The 19,394-nt window shown below is 38.6% G+C and overlaps 1 protein-coding gene and 1 long non-coding RNA gene across 6 annotated transcripts in view; both read left to right on the top strand.

The window, feature by feature from the left end:
* Window positions 1-1,126: 1,126 nt before the first annotated feature.
* LOC117944412 (GRAM domain-containing protein 2B) lies at window positions 1,127-18,903 on the top strand. Of its 5 annotated transcripts, none has more exons than XM_034871205.1 (14): window positions 1,127-1,388; window positions 5,931-6,047; window positions 6,327-6,414; window positions 7,491-7,560; window positions 8,302-8,405; window positions 9,415-9,510; window positions 9,684-9,755; window positions 11,909-11,998; window positions 12,616-12,727; window positions 13,980-14,138; window positions 14,955-15,030; window positions 15,353-15,457; window positions 15,965-16,046; window positions 17,942-18,903. In XM_034871205.1, the coding sequence occupies exons 1-14, from the start codon at window positions 1,291-1,293 to the stop codon at window positions 17,981-17,983; spliced, it is 1,311 nt and encodes a 436-aa protein (XP_034727096.1). In that variant the 5' UTR covers window positions 1,127-1,290; the 3' UTR covers window positions 17,984-18,903. The 5 variants fall into 5 exon arrangements, with proteins under 5 accessions (XP_034727096.1, XP_034727094.1, XP_034727097.1 ...); XM_034871203.1 differs by having other exon boundaries at window positions 9,684-9,809; XM_034871206.1 differs by lacking the exon at window positions 1,127-1,388 and adding an exon at window positions 3,693-3,907.
* A 10-nt stretch (window positions 18,904-18,913) lies between these two features.
* LOC117944431 overlaps window positions 18,914-19,394 on the top strand; it is a 1,162-nt gene continuing 681 nt past the window's right edge. Inside the window, exon 1 of the long non-coding RNA XR_004656572.1 lies at window positions 18,914-18,954. This is a non-coding gene — a long non-coding RNA (uncharacterized LOC117944431). The remainder of the gene's footprint in view (window positions 18,955-19,394) is intronic.

Here is a 19,394-nt window from a genome sequence, read left to right as displayed (position 1 = left end):
GTACGAAGGGATCAAACTGACTAAGGTGTGTGTCATTGGAAAAATATTTTCAGTTACACCGACAAATGCGGTCAAAGCAAATATATGCACACCTTCAAACATAATTTAAAGGCACACTATGAGTTCCTGCATGGTCACTTCTGTTGACGTTCCAAGTGACTTCAACGCAAAACAGCTCACGCTCACCCCTCCCTCCATGTTTTCGTAACTGTCATGACCAACTTACTAACTGTCACTAACCCCCACCCCTTGCCCCAACCGACTTGTCGGTGATACTGTAACACCCTGCAGCGCCCTGCTATGACATGAACTACTACTACTGTTACTGTCGGTACACGAGATAAAATCCCAGTTCATGCAAATGGAAAGGTAACATTTCCAGCCAAAAGGAATACTTGGAAGTCATGGTGGTGGTAAATATTCATGAAAAAGGACGTTTGTGAACACAGGTTTTGATAATGAAGAACTAAACACGTTGCACTGGACCTTTAAGTTCTTCAACAGGGGGTTTGGGACCCCAAGGGGGACCTCAGAGGTAGTGCTGGGGGGCTCCCAAATTATGCAAAACATTTGTCTTTTTGGAAAATGTCAAAGTTTTATGTGAATTAATTGAATGGAAAATGTTGAAGTGCGACCATGCAACCAAAAAGTATAAAGAGCGAAGAAATCCATTTTTTGAAGCATGAAGGCTACCGTAGATGCAATACGTACTTTGAACTGCGTGGCGCGAGAGAGTTGATTGCGACACAGCATCTCAACGCTAGATGAGAGAAATTCGTACACATTGGACTTTAAGAACATTGTGACCTGAACTCTGCTTTGTTTTACTTTGTTCTCCAAGCGTGCCACAGCTTTCAGAATACACAATAACAATAGTGATTGGATTGCTTCCTATGGCATCCCTCCTAAAAGTTTAGAGGGCTCCTTTTAAAATGACTTTGTCATGTAACCAAATGTTTTGCAGTGAAAGCACAAAGCACAGTCATTGACCAGAGTCCCTGATAAGAGATTTAGAGCAGGAAGAGGAGCAAGAGGGTTCATTGAAATGTCTACAGAACAATATATCACTATTGTGAAACCAAACAAACAAAGTCAATGTCCAGACAGCCATGGTCAGTTGATTTGATTGATGTTGATTTTGCAGTGGTCCAGAAAGGCCCCTCCAGTATATATTTGAGGAGAAAAAAGATGTGGAGAACAGACACAGAATAGTCCTAAACAATGTAACATGGACTGCTGACTAATCAGAAAAGCTGTGCTGTACTATTAGCCAGGGATTCTGATGCTGCAATGGAGGACTTCAGCACAGACGACTTATTTCGATTGAAAAGGAGGGACACGATGGCCAAACCTTTCTACGCTCTGGCCAATGCAACTGCAAACCACCGGTAAGAAAACACAAAGGGTTTACTTGCAAAATGAGATACATCCGTTTAATTTTATTTTCCTAAATTGTGTATTGTTGATGGATGCATATGGAGGATATCACACTAGTGTTGGGTTGTTTTGATGAGATATCTCAATTCTTCTAATAAATACATTTTACAATGCCAATTTAACTGTTTCTGATGTAATTAGTTAAAGAATAGCGATATTTTTGGCAATGCCTTTTCCCAAAAAACAACTCAAAAACTTCAAAGTCTACATTTTGGATGTTTTAAGGTCTCACTTTATGAGGTTTTTTAACATTAATGTGAGTTCCCCCAGCCTGCCTAGTTCCCCCAGTGTCTAGAAATGGCGATAGGTGTAAACCGAGCCCTGGGTGTCCTGCTCTGCCTTTGAGAAAATGAAAGCTCAGATGGGCTGATTTGGAATCTTGCTCCTTATGAGGTCATAATGGACAAGGTAACCTCCCCTCTTCTCTGCTTTGCCCGCCCAGATAATTTGTCCCACCCATGAGAGAAAGACATCATGGCTTTCAAATTAGCAAAATGAGAGTTGGTCAAGGCCACACTCCCAGCCTCCACCTTGCCCCCCCCCCCCCCCCCCCCCCCCCCCCCCCCCCCCTCTCCTCCTCAAAAGCTACATACTCAGAGACAGCACGTCTTAAGGAAAGCTCATTGTGGGACTGGCTCTAGTGGCTGTAATTCTCCAATAGAGACATCAGATACGGTATCAGGGGAACAAATAGATTTGACAAACAACTCAACACCGTTTGTGTGTGTGTGTGTGTGTGATTGCAAGTTTGTAGAGAAATTGACCCAGCGACACAACAAATATCTGATAAAGGAAACGGGTCAGCAACACACATCGACTTGTACTGGTCCCTCCTGTTTGAGGGTTCAGGCTTGGTCTAGAAGTGAAGGTTAAATTTAGATTCAGGTTCGACCAATAGTTTTTAAAAGTTGCACACAGTGACTGTCGTTTTACAAGAAATGATGCAGCACAGTTTCCCAGTGCCTCCAGTGTTTATGCTCAGCTATAGCTAACCACTCTCTGACTCCAGTTCTGTACTGATAGAACTGACAGAAAAACATAGATTTTTCCATTTAATTCTCAGGAACAAAATTATTTTCTAAAATGTTGAACTATTCCTTTAAGGTTAGACTTATCTCAGCAAGAGACCAGAGAGTGCAGAGAGTGTAAAAGTGTGTGCTGGTCTGTGTGTGTGTGTGTGTGTGTGTGTGTGTGTATACAAGTGTGTGTGTGTGTGTGTGTGTGTTATTGTGTGTGTGTGTGTGTGTGTGTGTGTGTGATTGTCATAAATGTTTTCTGTATATCCTAAATGAACAGACTGAGCACGAGAACACTGACAGAAACGTCATAGCATGTTTGTTTACTGTCATTGTGGCCCAGCAACCCTTAGTTGATATCACACACACACACAAACACACACACACAAACACACACACACACACACACACACACACACACACACACACACGTACAACCTTGTATTTACTTTTAGGCCTTTAGTTTTTTTCCCACATACAGAAGTAGGAATTTAGGCGGAGTCATGTTTCCTCATTCCATGTCTTCTTCTCTTCTTGAGATAAAAGAAAATCAATGTACAGTGTAACAGTATGAACCCGAAATGACTCATAATAAAGAATTGGTTCTTGACGTTGTAATGTAACATCTGATGTTGCCAAGGCAAAACCAAATCACCAGATTCTCCCTGCAACACAAACTTCATGCAGATTGTATTCTTCAGCATGAAGAAAGCGTTGGGTCACTGGACTGCAGTCAGTGTAAAGTGATACGTTGTGTCTCTTATCAACCTGACCTCTTGTCCTGCATTACATCAATCTAAACAGTAAAAATTAATGAATGATAAAATGTTTATGGCAACAAAGAGAACAGATCAGATGTCACCCCGTTTGTGCAGGTAGAAAGAGAAGAAAGTTTTGTTCCTATGTAAACTGAGCCAGAAAGAGTTGCCTGGGAAACCAGCGTACCATGGTCCCACTGACACCAAATATCTTATATTGTTATATTGTGAACATTTTATGTGACTAAAAAAGAAAATTTAAACAAGCTTTTAACGTGCACAGTTATGTAGAAGAGAGCAAAAAATGTAACTTTATTCTAAAATGTCACAGATCAAAGGTTTAAATGTTCTTTCTCTCACACACACACACACACACACACACACACACACACACACACACACACACACACACTAACACACCACCCCCTGCTGCCGTCTGATTGGCTGTGACATGTGAGACCAGGAGGGCCGGCAGACACTCCCACAGGCAGGTGAGGAGTGTCTAAGACTGCAGGGTCAGTTCACCTCTCTGTGTTTAGGACAGACAGACAGACAGACAGACAGACAGACAGACAGGTGTTCGGTCTGTGTAAAAGTTTAAAAGGTGTTGAGTGGGATGACAGAACAGTGTGTGAACCAGCAGGACGATGCCAGGAGGCGTAACCGAGGAACTGCAAAGCATGATAGCAGAAATCTGTGAGTTTGTGAATGCAAACAATCAAAGGGAAGATATAAAGCAATATGTTGGTAATAATAATACTTGTTGTTGTTGTTGTTGTTGTTGTAGCCTAGTACTTTTGCATGCTGGCATCAGTTGTTCAGTGAGTTCAAGTAGTAGTTGTCGAAGCAGTAATAGTCTCTCTCTCTTAGAAATAAGTTAGAGAAATGTCAAAGACATGTTTAAGGTCATTTAGCAACAGAGTCTCCTCCATTACAGAGTTTGTCCACAAGAGAGCAATGTCAGGTTTATTCTGTCACAAGATCTTTTTCAAAAATCAAATTTAAAGAACTATTATCAGAAATGTTTGCATGATTGTCTAAAGCTGGGACTCACAACTCTGTTCTGGATGGCTTGTGTGTTCAGGTGCATGTTATCCCCATTTTAATAACTTGTAACTGCATTTTGACAATTTATCATCATAATAATTTTGCATTGATTCTTAACCTTTGTGTTGTCCTTTGTGTTTTTTTTTCTTTCACTAACACCACCTTACTACCACTATTTTAACCTTCAATTACCCTCATAGTCATACTCATAGTGAGTAAAAAAACTGAAATTGTGAATTATTTCTAAAAGTTAAGATCAGAGGAAGGAACAGATGAGTTTAGTCAAGGATGAAAGCAATCAACTGTATTTGCAAAGAGCGTTGTATGGAATCCGTTCAATTTCTTTGTGGTAATTTGATTAAAAAGAAACCCAAATTTCAGATAAAGACATTTTTTAAAGGGGTCACATTTGACTCGAGGATAACAGGAGGGTTAATTGGCTGTGTTTTGTTGCTTCGTATTGTTTGGATGTACTTAAAAGTAGATATTGTTGCTGTGTTACTGTACTGATGTCTTGCTGCTTCCTGTTGCTCTGCTTCAGTTCAGTTTATATACAGAACAGTTAAAATACAAGTACAGTTATGAAACCTAATGGAAAAAGAAGATTGAGTGTTAAACAGTAACATTTATAACCTACAAAACTCCTGAGACTAAACAAAGACCCTAATAACTAACTACCCTAACCCTAAAAACTATGACATTTATTCCAACAGTCTACACATTGGTTAAGGTACAAGAAATAGAGACATATGGCAAATGGAAATAACATTACCTTTAAACTGGTTTCAGAAAAACTAGGGTTACACTTTACTTGAAGGTATCTACTGTACACAAGAGTGACATGACACTGTCATGAACATGTATAAACATCATAAACAAGTCATACACATTTAAGACAGAACACTTCATTTAGTAAGTGTCATTCCGTTTTGTCATGGTAAGTTGTGGTTAGGGTTGCGGTTCATGTGTCATGACTGTGTCATGACAGTGTCATGTGTTTGTGACAGTATCATGTCACTCTTATGCAGTTACCTTCAACCAAAGTGTTACTAAAAGTAGTTTAGAAGTCCCAAGCTGTTCAGGGGATTCAAGCTTTAACATATTTTAGGAGTAACTGCTAAAACATAATATTATCTAGCAAAAACATCTTCTGCGCTGTCTTGAAAATGCATAATTTGTTCCCAATAATTACATTTACAGAAATGCTGCCACAGAAATGCTAATGTGCTTTGCACATACAGTACAAATAAATAAATGGATGAAAACGAATTGTTAGATTTTTCTCAAACATCCATGTTAGTATCAGGCTCACTCTAATCAGGAACCTGATTGATGATTGGTGTTACCATATGTCTTGATACAGTTTCTCCAGACCCAGTAAAGTAGGTTATACACAGTCTAGGTTGCACTAGATCTCTTAAATATCAAAAACAAAACATATCGATGGTGGTGTGAAATAGCATTGACTTTAAAAGATACAGTTGAGTTTCTGTGATTATTATTTAGTCAGATATGTCCTTGAGTGGATTTAAACCTAGACTGAAGTGTTCATTTATTCCACCATAACTGTCTTTCTCTTTGTGTAGCTGCTCCTGCTGGAGCTGGAGCTAAACCAAATATCTCGGATGTTTGTTGTCGTCTTGTCTGAATGTTGTTTTCTTGCTGTCTGCAGTTTCGATGTAGACAACATGGAGGAGCGTCAGAGGTTTGAGAGGATGGTCAACGAGCAGAAGACCAATGATCTTGAGCAACAGGAGCTGTCAGGCAGGAGAAAACCAGCTTTAGTCAGGTAAACCACAATCTTACTGTTCTTAGTTTCAATTCAGTGTAAAGTCTGTTGTTGATTTAATTTATTATATGTAATGGTGACCCTAAATAAAGATTGTGATCTAAATATACATATTAGCACATGAAGGGTCAAAGAGCAGCAGACACACTTATAAGCTATGATATCATGTGATATAATTCCTCTGTGTGAGTGAGTGTGTGTGTGTGTGTGTGTATGTGTGTGTGTGTGTGTGTGTGTGTGTATGTGTGTGCGTGTGTGTGTGTGTGCGTGTGGATGCAGATCAAAGACCTTCGACCACTCTCTGCTGACTCAGGTCCAGCCAGAATTAGACTCCAAGATAGAGAGGAAGAAGTCTCACTACAGCCAGGTGGGTGAGGGTTCATTAAGTCAACACTAATACATGTTTCATAACACCTAAAAACATTACAGCATGGGGACAAATTTCAGACAGTGATATATATATCAGATATCATTTGACCTTTTACTTACGTTGACATTAACGCAACTTGTGAGCAACTCCTATATTGCATTGAACAGGGTAACATTTTTAACTAATACTGTGTCTCAAAGCTTTATTTTTCCTGTGAGGAACTTCACATGTGGTCAGGCACATTCAGAGACAACATACAACAATAAATACTCAATAATAATCATATCTGAGAATGAATAAATACTAGAAAACACTAAAAACAAGGTTAGGAATGGAGCAAATCTACATGAATCCTCCAGTTGATTACTTCCCTGAAGACAATACGTTTTTGTGTCAAAATTCTTTTGAAATTTGATGTTGAAATATGAAAATGAAGCACCGTCTACTGAAATATGTTCTAATTTGCATAAATATCCAGAACAGAAATTGGACAAATATAGGTTGAAAATTCCTATTTTGTTTTGTTGACATATTAGAGTCAAAGGTTGTAAAACAAATTTGATATTTCTTTTTATCACTGTATAAATCAGAAAACTCCATCAACAGCCACAAAACATGTGAATTTTCTCCATGTTTTTAGGAACAAAATGTGGCATAAATTACGAAACGGGTGCAAACAAAGTCTCTGTAGAAACCTTCAGAATACACAGTAGATAGGAGTTTAACTGGAAAGATTTTTATGATTAGTGTGTAAGTGCTACCAAAGTGGAGATTTCTGGCTCAGAGTATGAAAACAAAAACTTTAGTTCCGTAAAACTTTATTTGAAAGCACAATTTGCAGACACAACATTTAATCAAGTCCTTTGCATACCGTACCTTGTGTCATGTAGCCTATGTAAACCCTTAGAATAAATCTACAGACACAAATAGACAGAATTAGTCAAATAAACAGTGCATTTTGAATTTTTCTGCAGTTTAGCAATTTGAATGCTTCACTGTACATTATGGACTGTGTGTGTGTGTGTGTGTGTGTGTGTGTGTGTGTGTGAGTGCACGCGTGTGTTGTGTTTCAGCTTTCAAAGAGCAACTGCCAGTACCATAAAATATTTAAGGAGATTAGCAAAGAGGAACAGCTGAGACAGAGTAAGTCTTTGATGATCACAACTTTCCGCTCCACCTTAAATACTGGATGGGGGGGGGAGGCGTAACAGCTCATGGCTGAACATTTGAGTTGCATTTTTTTTTCAACACAAGGTGATGATTTAAAGGACAGGTGGAACTATCTTAAAACAATACTAACATACAGTTTTGTTCATAAGTTTACATACCCATGCTTAAGTTGACTAAAAAGAGGAATAAAAAAAATCGTCTTTTGGAAATTTATCTTAATGCCTTAATTAAAAAATGAAGTAAAATCCAACCTTTAAGGACACCAATTTTCTTTGTGAATGACTAATGTATTGTAAATAAAAATGTGTTCTTCCTTAAAATGCAGGGGGCAGAAGTAGGCATACCCCTTGCATTCCCATAGAGGCAGGCAGATTTTCATTATTAAAGACTAGTTATTTTATGGATCCAGAATACTATGCATCCTGACAAAGTTCCCTTGGCCTTTGAAATTAAAACAGCCCCCCCATCATCACATACCATTCACCATACATAGTGATTGGCATGGGATACTTTCCATAAAATCATCTCTCATTGCAAATCAAACCAGCTATTAGTCTAACTGAAATAAAACCATGCCAATCTCTAGGTATGGTGAAGGGTATGTGATATGTGAAAAAAAAAATTTTATATACAAATGTGTCTTCTTTCAGATCCCAACAAAGTGAAGCCAAAGTGTTGCCTTCAGTAACCTGATGTTATTCACCTGTTTGTCAGGTTACACCTGTGCTCTGCAGAAAGACATCCTCTACCAGGGACGGATGTTTGTCTCTGACCACTGGATCTGTTTCCACTCCAAGGTGTTTGGCAAAGACACAAAGGTGCAGTGAACTGAGATTACTGTTTCTGTAAAGTCTTGTCTTCTTTATGTCGAAAATGCGGTGTTCCATACTTAAGGTCAGTGCCTTGTGCAAGTAATAGTCAGCTGTTACACAAACTCCTGGGCAGTTAAGTGCTTGAGTTTTGCTTCTTTTTTTTCTCATAGTGTTTTAAAACTTTCTTGTGGCAGCAATAGCGGCGGTGATGTTTCCTGTTTCCTTTTTCCTGTTTCCTGTACGGGACTCTCACACCGCCTCAAAACGAGCTGACAAGTCTGATTGGTGGTTACATAATTGATCACCGCAGAGTGACATTGGGATGTGTTTCTCCAACAGTTATATCTGTCTCAACTTTTTGCCACAGGCAGCTACGCTTTTTTTACGTAGCGTAGTAAGTGCTCGACTCATTCAAAATGAAGGAGGATAAAAAAAGAGAACCACCTCATTAAGTCATTAATTTGAGAAGGTTTCTCATTGTAATGACTTACAAGACCTTTTTTAATCACATTGGCAGAAACAGGCTTCCATAAATCCACTGCACTCCTAAGGTGAGTTCACCAAAACATGCCTTTCGTGAAAGTCAGCAGTCATTTCAGCACCACTGATGAATAGACAGCTCCTCTGCTTTTAAGGGCTGATACTTTTCACATTTCATCACTTTGTCAGAGTGCTATCCTTTTGTTCTGATGGCTTTTTCTTCAACATTTCCACTTTCCCTATATAAATGCCTAAAAGATAGTCCTGGCCAGCATTGCAGCATAGTTTACACAATTTATAGCAACTGTTATGTTTGAAAGAGATGTTTTAGGAAATATTATCTCCCTGCTTTCAGTCTATGTTCATACTGTGAAACTAAATCCTCTCATCGGATTCCATATCTTTGACTAATGAGGATTCAAAGTGTCTATGACAGTGAGCCTACTTCCCACACAATGAGTGCTTCTGTAGCAACGGAGTGTTAATAGTACTCCCTGCTGCTCTGACTGATTACCCTGTTGTTTGGCCGTCTCAGATCGCCATCCCAGTGATGTCCGTCACGCACATCAAGAAAACCAAAACTGCCATCCTGCTGCCAAACGCTCTGGTGATCGCCACCGCTAACGACAGGGTGAGAAGGACAAGTCTTAGTCTCACCTCAGCATCATTTTATGGCTCACACATGAATTCCTCCTTTCACATCTATCAGTATGTTGTCCAACACAACAAATCAGCAGGACTTATCTAATTATCACAGTGTTTGTGTCTGTTTTTAACGTAAAACGTCTGTGTTTTCTGTTGCAGTATGTTTTTGTGTCCTTCATGTCCAGAGACAACACCTACAAGTTCTTGATGTCCATCTGTCTTCATCTGGAGGTACAGACTGCCCACATGCAGTCATATCCTTTTCTGTTAGACAGTTCTTGTCAGGTATAAACCTATGCAAAGCAATTAAAGACACTGTTTTCATGTTTTTTTAAATTACTTTTTAATTGCAATTCTGTTTTCTTTTTAACCTTTTTTGTGTTGTCAAACACAAACATTTAAACTCAGAGAAACATGATGATGGAATCAAAATCACACAAGCCTTTTATAGTTTTTTTAAGTCTTTTTTTGAAGAATTCAAGAATTTATTGTCATTACACAAACAAAATAGCAATTGCATTAGCCTCAATGGGTGTATTGTATGAAGGTCTTTACAACTGTTTACAGAGAATATAATAATGAAGTATAACACAATAACAATAAAATACATTCAATAGAAAGAATAAAAATAATAAACCTGACAAGGGTCAGAAACCATAGAAATTTGATGTGATATTGGGCAAAACTAGTCTCGCTTTGCCAGACCTTCATCCAGCACGGCGCTGTTGAGGGGGGTCTGGCTAGTCCCCATAGCCTTCCAGGACAGGTGAAATTTGCATTTCTTTAAACCAATCACAATTGCCGCTGCAAAATAGTCTCAGGAAGCAACTTGTTTTGGTGGAACGTATACGTTCAAAAGTAGTGGCAACAGAAAAGAAGAAGAGCAGTTAACCACAGTCCTCATAAATGTACCAGTTTAAATGCCAACACAAAGAAAGCCGGCCTTAATGTGTGAAATCCAATGGAATATCCATCAGCAACACAACAATCTGTGAAAGTGGAACACTGAGGATGCTGACTAGACAAAACAGATAACCTGAGGAGCCGTCATTGGAAACTATTTGTGAATGGGCTGGGTACTGGATGAACCATCTGTCTATTGCGTCTATAATTGTTTTAGATAAGCAGTCACACAGCTCAATCATGGCTGTAGCTGCCAGTAGCTCCTCGCCAGACGCTAATTGGTTTGGTAGGCTGGATGTTCAGACACAAACACATTTACCTGATGCCTGACAAGAGGGATTTTCATGTGTTAAGTCCTCCAGTTATTCTTGCATAATCTCGTGATGTTGCGAGAAGACAGCAGCCGTGCACTTGACTTAACTTGACTAGAAGGTTTGGTAACACTTTCTTTGAAGTTATCTACATTAGAGTGACATGACAGTGTCATGAACACCTGATGCTGTCATGACACAGTCACACATGAACCTTAATCCCTAACCATAACTTGTCATGACAACACCGAATAAAACTTACAAAAAGAAGCATCATCTCATAAACTTTAATGACTTTATAATGTTTATAATGTTTTTGACATGTGCATGTCAGTGTCATGTCACTCTTACGTAGATGCCTTCAAGTAAAGTGTAACCGAAGGTTTTAACCCCCTAAAATCCGGACATTTCATTTACCTCAATAAGTTTAAGGTTGTCATAACCATCTTTAAAAAGCTATTTTACATTCCTCTCTGTTACGCCAACACTTCTACTAGTTACTCATCTTCTTAACCCTTGTGTTGTCTTCCCGTCAAAATTGACAATCAACACCTTTGTTGGCACTTTTTAGTAATGTTTTTAACTTTTGTTGTTTTTGTCCCTTTTTTCAACAATTGAATGTGTGTCAATGTTTGTCACAACAACTTTTAACACTATGCAACACTACACAACAACTTTTACATTTATTTTTTGAATTTATGGTCAATAAATCTATTTTGTAGAAAATTTTAACTATGATTTTTGCGTTAGAAAAGCACAAATTAGGAATTATTTAGACTTCAATTGAAGGAAAGTATGTCAACTTTTACTCAATGATATTTCAAAAGCACTTCCATTTGCTATAAAATTTAATAAGCCACCTCAAAATGAATGAAAGTAGAGATTTGTACTTGCCAAAGAGCGTTGTGTGGAATCAATCATGTTATTTTGGGTAATTAAAAGGAGGTTATATAAATGCATAGGAAAACGGGTCAGTTTGACCCGAGGACAACATGAGGGTTAAAAAAACTAAAGATTGCCGACATGAGCAATGTAAAATTTACTGTTCATGGTTCTGAATGTCACAACAACTTAGTATGTTTGTAATATCAACAAGCTTCTTTTTTTTTTTTTATGAAAACGTATTCTATTGTCTAACAGAACACTTCATCTGATTGCATATGTGTCCAGGAAAAGAGTCCGTGCAGCAGCCCCGTCCCCTCCTCAGCAAAGAACAGCTTCCGGGGTCAGAGGTCACCCCAGTCGCCTCACCTCTCTCTGGTAAGTCCGACACAAACACAAAAGTGTGCAGCACCAGCTCCAACATGATGGATGTAATAGTACTTTGTAGTACTTATATATAGGAAGTTGTGGACACACTCACGTAATTGCTGAGACAAAGGTGACAACATTAAAACGGAGAGAGTGGTTTGTTTTCAATGAAGCTGAGAAGAATGTTTTTCTCAAGCAGTCCACTCAGCTTATAGGAGGTGAAAACTCATGGGAACTGTAGTTGTAAAATGCTAACAAAATACTTGATTTTTAGAGGAATGTATGTTTAAATATGGACCTAAAACTGCATTTCAGAAACACACCCTCTGTGAGCTTGCAGATGGGGAAGAGAGGAGAAATGCAAGAACTACAAACTATTCATACTCCATGTACTGTAGTTGTATTTGTTGGATACAACTAACAAAACTGTGTCCAATGCAAATTGTCTTGTCAGTGTATTTGTCTCTGACCAGCCTTTATATTGTATTTCTCAGCCTTTTTTTTTTAGACATCACCCATCTATTAATCTCTCCTGCTAACAAATCTGTAAGAGGACTGAAAATAGGATTTCTGGTGCTCAATAAGTGACTCACCCACCAGGTTTGTGTATCTGTGGATTTCTGCAGAGTTTTCCAGGAGATTTCTGTGATATGGACGTAGCAGTGAGTAAGAGGAGGCAGGAGATGGAGGAGAGCAGCAGCTCGGACTCCCCCACCCCCGACTACGACAAGATAGCAGGTATCCCTAACCGACCAACCAATCAGCAGCAGCGTAGCAGTCACATTTACAACGTGAAATTCATCTCTCGCTGTGATTAAATTAACTAACAGCCGCAGAAACGGGCCCAGACACCTGCTGCTTCAGATGCTGCTTTCTTTCATTTCCCTGTCTTTCATTCCTTCATTGATCAATGTGTTCCTTCATTCCATCTTCCTGTACCCTCCCTCCACTGACTGTGCACACAAGAGAAACACACCTTGTTGACACAAATGCGAGTTAGTGTGATCAAAGGGAGCGTTATCAGTGGCTGTAGGCCAAGATGCTTTTGGACAGAGTAGGATGGATCTACAACTGATCAGAACAATGAAATGTGACGTAGCGCTAAGCAGCGGACCAATGTCTTTTTATTGCAGTAGGAGTAGTGCTCCTAATTTCATTGTAAAGGAAAAGATTTCTCAGGTCCAATACAGTAGCTGGCTCACATGAGTTTTAATTACTGCCCAGTGGAGACTGAAGTTCACACGAAGCTGGATCTTACCAGAGTTTTATACACGGTTACAGAAAGCAACAGAACAACAAAAGCTGAGGAGATATTCAACTCCCAAGTCTTTCTGAGTAAATTTGCATAGGCTCAACACCGTCTGCTCCAACTAATCAAAAGGTATGAATGTCTTTTGGGCCAACCTGGGCAAAAGGTCTCACTCAGTGATCAAGATGAAGTGCTTCCTCTAACACTGAGCTAGAGAAAAGGCGGATAGGTTAATACTGTAAGGTGATGTAACCGAGTGGTGTCCCATTTAATAGAGGTATGTTTTCACCCCTAGCCCTTACCCCTTGCTTTCACGGGCCAAGGGCTAGGGGTAAGGGGTAGGGGTATGATGTTGAAATGTGTTATACAAATAAAGCTGACTTTCCTACCTTCTGTCTATCTGCCATAGCAAATAAAACATGAGCTCGCAGATTTGTCTGATTCCCAGGAAAACTATTTACTTTTCCCCCCTGCTTGTTATTGCATTCATCGCTGCCGCAGGCATTGAGGATCATTCATTACACCTGAGAAAAGCTCAAGTGATGACATGAAGCGTAGAGGAATGTAATGTGAAACCTGGACACCATCCACTGTTTAACAATGGGGAGGAAAAAAAAAAAATGTGGCCATGGGGTCTTATTACGCTGTGGAGTTAATGGACCAGCAAAACCAAAACACAGAGTCATGTTGCGGGACACAGTTTCCCCATTCACACTGCTGCCTGTCTCTCCAACGCTGCAGAGTTCCCCGTTCCTCAGTTCCTGGATGTGTTAAAGCACAAAGACAGTGGAGCCTCAACCGATCATCCAGACCCTGAGCACAAAGTGAAGACCCCCCCGCAGAACCAGCAGCAGAACCAGCAGAGCTCCGAAAAAAAGCAGCACAACAGGCCTCAAGCTGGTATGAATGCTGTCAGCAGTACCTGCAGGGACCTTACAATATGGCTGTAATCCTCTAACTTAACATAAATCAGAGCTGCAACAATTATTCCATTTATTAATATAGTCAACAGACAGAAAAATAATCCCAAACTATTTTGATAATCTGTTAATAGTCATCAGAAAATGCTGTTTTCAGCCCCCCTAATAGCGAGATGTCTTGCTCTTTTGTTTTATTTCTTATTCAACTGAATATCTTTGGGTTTTGAAAAAAAATACATTTAAAGACATCCCCTTGGACTTTGAGAAACTGGGAGGGACTATTTACTGTTCTTAATATTTTGACATATTATTGACCAAACAATCAAGAAAATGATGACCTGATTAATTGAGAAGGAATAAAAATCATTAGTTTTAACACTAAACTCAGACAAGGAACCCAAACTAGACTTTATAAAGTCTAAAATCTAACATTCCTCCAAAATGTCCAGATCTGACAGTCCAGGCATCATGCTGAATGTTTTTATAACTCGCAATTTTTATGTGTATGGTTTATTATTTTGAGACAATGATGTTAATTTCCCTCCTATTTATCCTGAGGGAAATTGTTGTTGCAGCACAACATTGGAAATACTACACATACATCAAGCTATAAACAATACAGATTATCAATAAGGGGAAAAAAACAAATGTACACAATGCCTTCAAATGTATCGTAATTGGTGACGAATGGCAATCCGAACAAAAAAATCAACACAGGACCCATAAAGCTTATGTCAATCTTTGATCAGTTAAAAAAAGTATGTTATTTGAAAAAATGGACTTTTTGTGTCGTCAGGCTCAGGGCTGGTGATTGACAGCCGGACTCTGAAATCAGTTTCTCTCAACACTCTGCTGTTCATCTACCTGTTACTGTGAGTCCAAGAATCCAAGGATTCGTCCTCTTCATTCATCTGTCCACTTGTTCATCCCACATGTGTAGTTATGCAGTCATTCATTCATGAAAGTGTTCAATTAAACAAACAAAAAGACTAATTCGGCCTACATTGATTAACCGATTCAACTATTCATTAATCTAATAATGCATCAATCAACACACTCCTCCATTTGTTTTTTTTAAACTATTTTTACTTTCACTACGTTCACTCACTTCTCTCACTTATCAGAAGTTTCTTGTCATCTGTCCAGCAATCCTTTCTTTATTGATTGATTGATTGATTGTGTGTGTTTCCTCAGAGTGTGTGTCCTGGTTTTGTCTTCCTGTTACCTGGCCTTTAAGATCATCTCGTTGGAGCAGAGACTGACGACGCTCGGCTCTGTCACCGAGTTCACGCACCACGAGTGAGTTCACAACCGAAAAGTCTTGGAAAAACTGACATTGTACAAACAATTTGACAAACGAGTTTGAGAAAATACAATTGCTGTTCCTGCTTGTTAAAACCCTTTAGTTACCCGATGTTTTTTACTTTACACGGAATTGTAACAGCAGCCAAAGAAAGAGCAGGAATATTTAACCTTTTAAACAAAGATTACTATATACATCATGATGTTGCGCTGGCATCCAGAAAATGGTGTTTGTTAAAGACAGCTTAACAATAGAAAGGCTAAATAACAAAAAAATATGTTGTATGTTGTTATTTTCTAAGTATAGTCTTGTCTAAACATGTGAAGTGAGCCACAGTACATACTGTTGAGAAAGAGGCTGTGGTTACACTGCATGTCTAAATGGGACTTTTGGGATTCCATACACAATGTTGTAAATGATAACCTGGTTACTGTAAATTATATAATTATATGATTTTGCTCTTTATCTTTTCATTTAATGAAATTCATATTTATTTTCCCCAGAAATGACTTTCTTCGGGGAAGTGATGTTAACACAGAGCTTTTCTCTGAACTCCTTACCATCAACCTGATGAAGCTGGAGAAGGTCAGTCAGTCCGTCTTTCTGTGTCCTCCAGGTTACATTTAGGAAAAAGAAATCCTGAATTTGTTCCTGTTAACATCAATAAATTCTAACATATCATGTTGATAATTTACTTTTCCAAACGTCAACAGTTAAAGCTTTGGTGCGTAACTTATTAACATTAATAGACGTCCGTTACATTGAAGCCATTGCCAAATGAGTTGCTACAAAGTTAATTAAGACATCAACTCCACACAACTCTCTCTGTCTCAGTATGGATTTGTTCAGAAGATTGTGGCGTCCGGCGACTTTTGCATACAGAAACTCGAGTGAAGATAATGACCTCTTCTGAAGAGTCCATCATGTTGTTTTGATCCTCCCTGTCCTCCTTGGCTACTAGCAACTGCATGCAAAATCACGTTAGTTTATTTTTTCTATAACCCACATCAGTCAATACACAATAAGTAACATTGTTACTTTTACATCCACAAACAAAAATAAAAAGAATTAACAGAGAACTTAGTATTCCTCATGGGGGCAAGTATGTTTTGAACCAATAGGCTTACAAAAAGCGACTAAAATATCTTGGAACTTATTGTATGCTTCACATATTCAGCTGAATTCATTCTCTATAACCATAAACATTGATGTTTTTTTTACCATTATTATTTTTTTGTGTATTATCTCTTCTTCATATGAAAATATCAAAACGTCGAGGGAATAAGTCAAGTATTGATGAATGTTTGAAGCCCTAACTATCCAATTCTTGCACAATGGTTTAAGGTGATCCAGTCAAAGTATTCTTTGTTTAACTTGAACACAAAATAATTATTTTTAAACATCTTAAACTCGACTATAACAAATTTGACAGCGGGTAAACTTGTGGTAGTGATGTTTTCCCCTCATCAACATGTGACACCACACTCTGTGTCAGAAATAGAAACAATGCTAGCTTGCAGCTTGCAACTGTTGCCGTTAATCAAACATTTATAGTCAGAGATCCGTTCATAGAGAAGCATGGACCTTATCTGTAAGAAGAGCCCGTCCTCGCTCATCAATCAGTCTCTACCCGGTGTGTCTGACCCACATTGAACATTTATGCTGACACTCGTCACCTTACAAAAAAACAGCAGCAGCTGACAGCCATGTTTAAAATTGTGTTAATAAAGTGTAATATCATCAAAAAGCAAAAAGGGATCTAGACTCAAAATTGGATCAGATTGCAAATATTACACATTGAAAAACAACAGCCTAATCAATTGGAAATGTGACTATGATGGAAGGAAATGGGGCAAGGGTGAGGAACAGGCCTAGCAACGTGGGGTAGCATTAGCCAGGTTAGCCATTGTTAGCAATACAAACAGCGTGACTCATGTCCACAGATAGTTGGACAGTACTGTGTGTACTTATTTAGCGAGACACAAAAAAGTCAAACCTCAGGCTGCATGAAGGCAGCATACTACATATAATTAACAGCTGTATTAACGACTTAACCGTACCGACCAACACTTGTTTTGTTTCTTAATGACACAGTAAAATCTACACATTTCCAGAGCCAAATTATCACTGTCCACATTTGAAATGACTTAGAAATAACAGATGTTTTTTTCAGATGCAGAGGCTGATCTCACACATACATCATGATTTTAATGATTTTTTTATTTGTATTTTTGGGTTCACATAATAGACAACTGAATTCCTGAGTAAAAATAGATCAATGAAATTCATGCTTACCCTCCTAGAATAAAACTAGAACATAGAATAGTTAACACATCTCTACCCCAATCAAGTTTGCCATCTTCTGCAGATTTTCATTCTGTATAAAAAACAATAACTAAAAACTTTAAAAAAAGAGAATGTATGTGCATTTAATTTCATGTAATAAAGCTACAGTAAAAATAACACATCTGTGTTTTCAGGTGCAGAAGAACCTGCAGAGACTATTGGACGAAGCTAGCTGAATGTACTGGAAACCAGTACATTGTGATATAAAGAGTTCTGTAAATATACTGTAAATATGTTGATTAGTACGGTAGATAAACAGGCAATACTGAGATGTATTAACACATTAACATAAAGGGCTTTAAAATGGTGATACGCACAAACACTTTGTACTCTGTAGTAGGGTCCAGTGTTTCGCCTGTAAGTAGATCCAGCAGTGATGTCACAGTGTAGCCTACTGACACACCATGGAGTACACACGTCTACATCACTGAGGAAGTTGAACCACTGGTCAACAACAACACACAACTACCAGCTGCAGTTGCTGACCGATCTGATTAACTTTTCATTGGCTGAAACATGATAGAATAGTATTACAATAGTACTGCATCAGTGTGATGTACAGTACGTCTAACGAAATGTAGTAGAAATAGGCTCTGACACTTTATGTAATCTGTATGGAAGGCAGTAACAGTACTTTAAATCTATCTCTCAGTGGAACAAAACCTATGTTCAGCTCACGTTGCTGTACTTTTTCTTTAAAGTTTAGAGAACGTGTTTTTGACCCATTTTCCTTTGACCTGTCACTTTGAACTCAGTTCTGTTGACAGTATTGGATCAATGTGGTGTTCTCATGGCTGGATTTATCTTGACTTTTGCCCAGTTTCATGGCTGACACATTTAAGACTGAAAAACAATGCAGGACTTCAACCCTCGTCATAACCCTTCAGTGGGTTTTCCTCGTGTTTATCTCATGCTGTACTTCATTTCTGAAATAAAAATGAAAACAGCACATAACCTCAAGTGCAATTAAGTAGGACGTTAGCTGCTACCTCTGCCTTGATGGGGACTCTAATGGTCCTGGTCTTTCACATTTATGTGAATGTGAGTAAGGTTTATACATTGCGTCCATGTCCCTGCTGAGCATAACACAAGCTGATCAAACCTCCTTGTTGCGTCACTATGAGCATCGTGATCATTTAATCTTCTTGTTGCGACCCTTAAGTTTTCTGTCTAGGGAAAGCTAGGACGTAACACAAATCAACAACTCAAACTAAGAAAAGAGAGTCTAACAAGTCAAAGTACCGTAACAAGTATGTTTTATTACATAAATTATATATATATATATGTATGATAAACAAAAACGGGTATTATAGAAGCTGCAAAAACATCAGGGTCTCCAAGGCCAAAACAACAAACAAAAACCCAACCTGAAAAGAAAATCGCAACTGAGCTACAGTGTCAAATCAAAATACACAATGCTAATCTCCCTGACTGTCCCAAAACAGGAGAAAAAGGGGGTCAAAACAATTGGCAGAGAAGCAGCTTCAGATAACAACAAGTCAATCAATTCCCAAATGACATGCACCAGCAGAGAGTGGCACACCAACTACTCTAAGCATGACAGGAAGTTGTGGCAAGAGGAAGGGG

Source organism: Etheostoma cragini, chromosome 5, assembly GCF_013103735.1.
Source record: "Etheostoma cragini isolate CJK2018 chromosome 5, CSU_Ecrag_1.0, whole genome shotgun sequence".
NCBI classification, from domain to species: domain Eukaryota; kingdom Metazoa; phylum Chordata; class Actinopteri; order Perciformes; family Percidae; genus Etheostoma; species Etheostoma cragini.
This window is presented reverse-complemented; position numbering and strand designations above follow the sequence as displayed.

Coding starts and splice junctions, on each gene's coding strand:
- LOC117944412 (XM_034871203.1), top strand. CDS start 1,291: ATGGAGGACTTCAGCACAGACGACTTATTTCGATTGAAAAGGAGGGAC. Junction 8,406..9,414: donor TGTTTGGCAAAGACACAAAG/GTGCAGTGAACT, acceptor TGGCCGTCTCAG/ATCGCCATCCCAGTGATGTC. Junction 15,458..15,964: donor ACCGAGTTCACGCACCACGA/GTGAGTTCACAA, acceptor TATTTTCCCCAG/AAATGACTTTCTTCGGGGAA.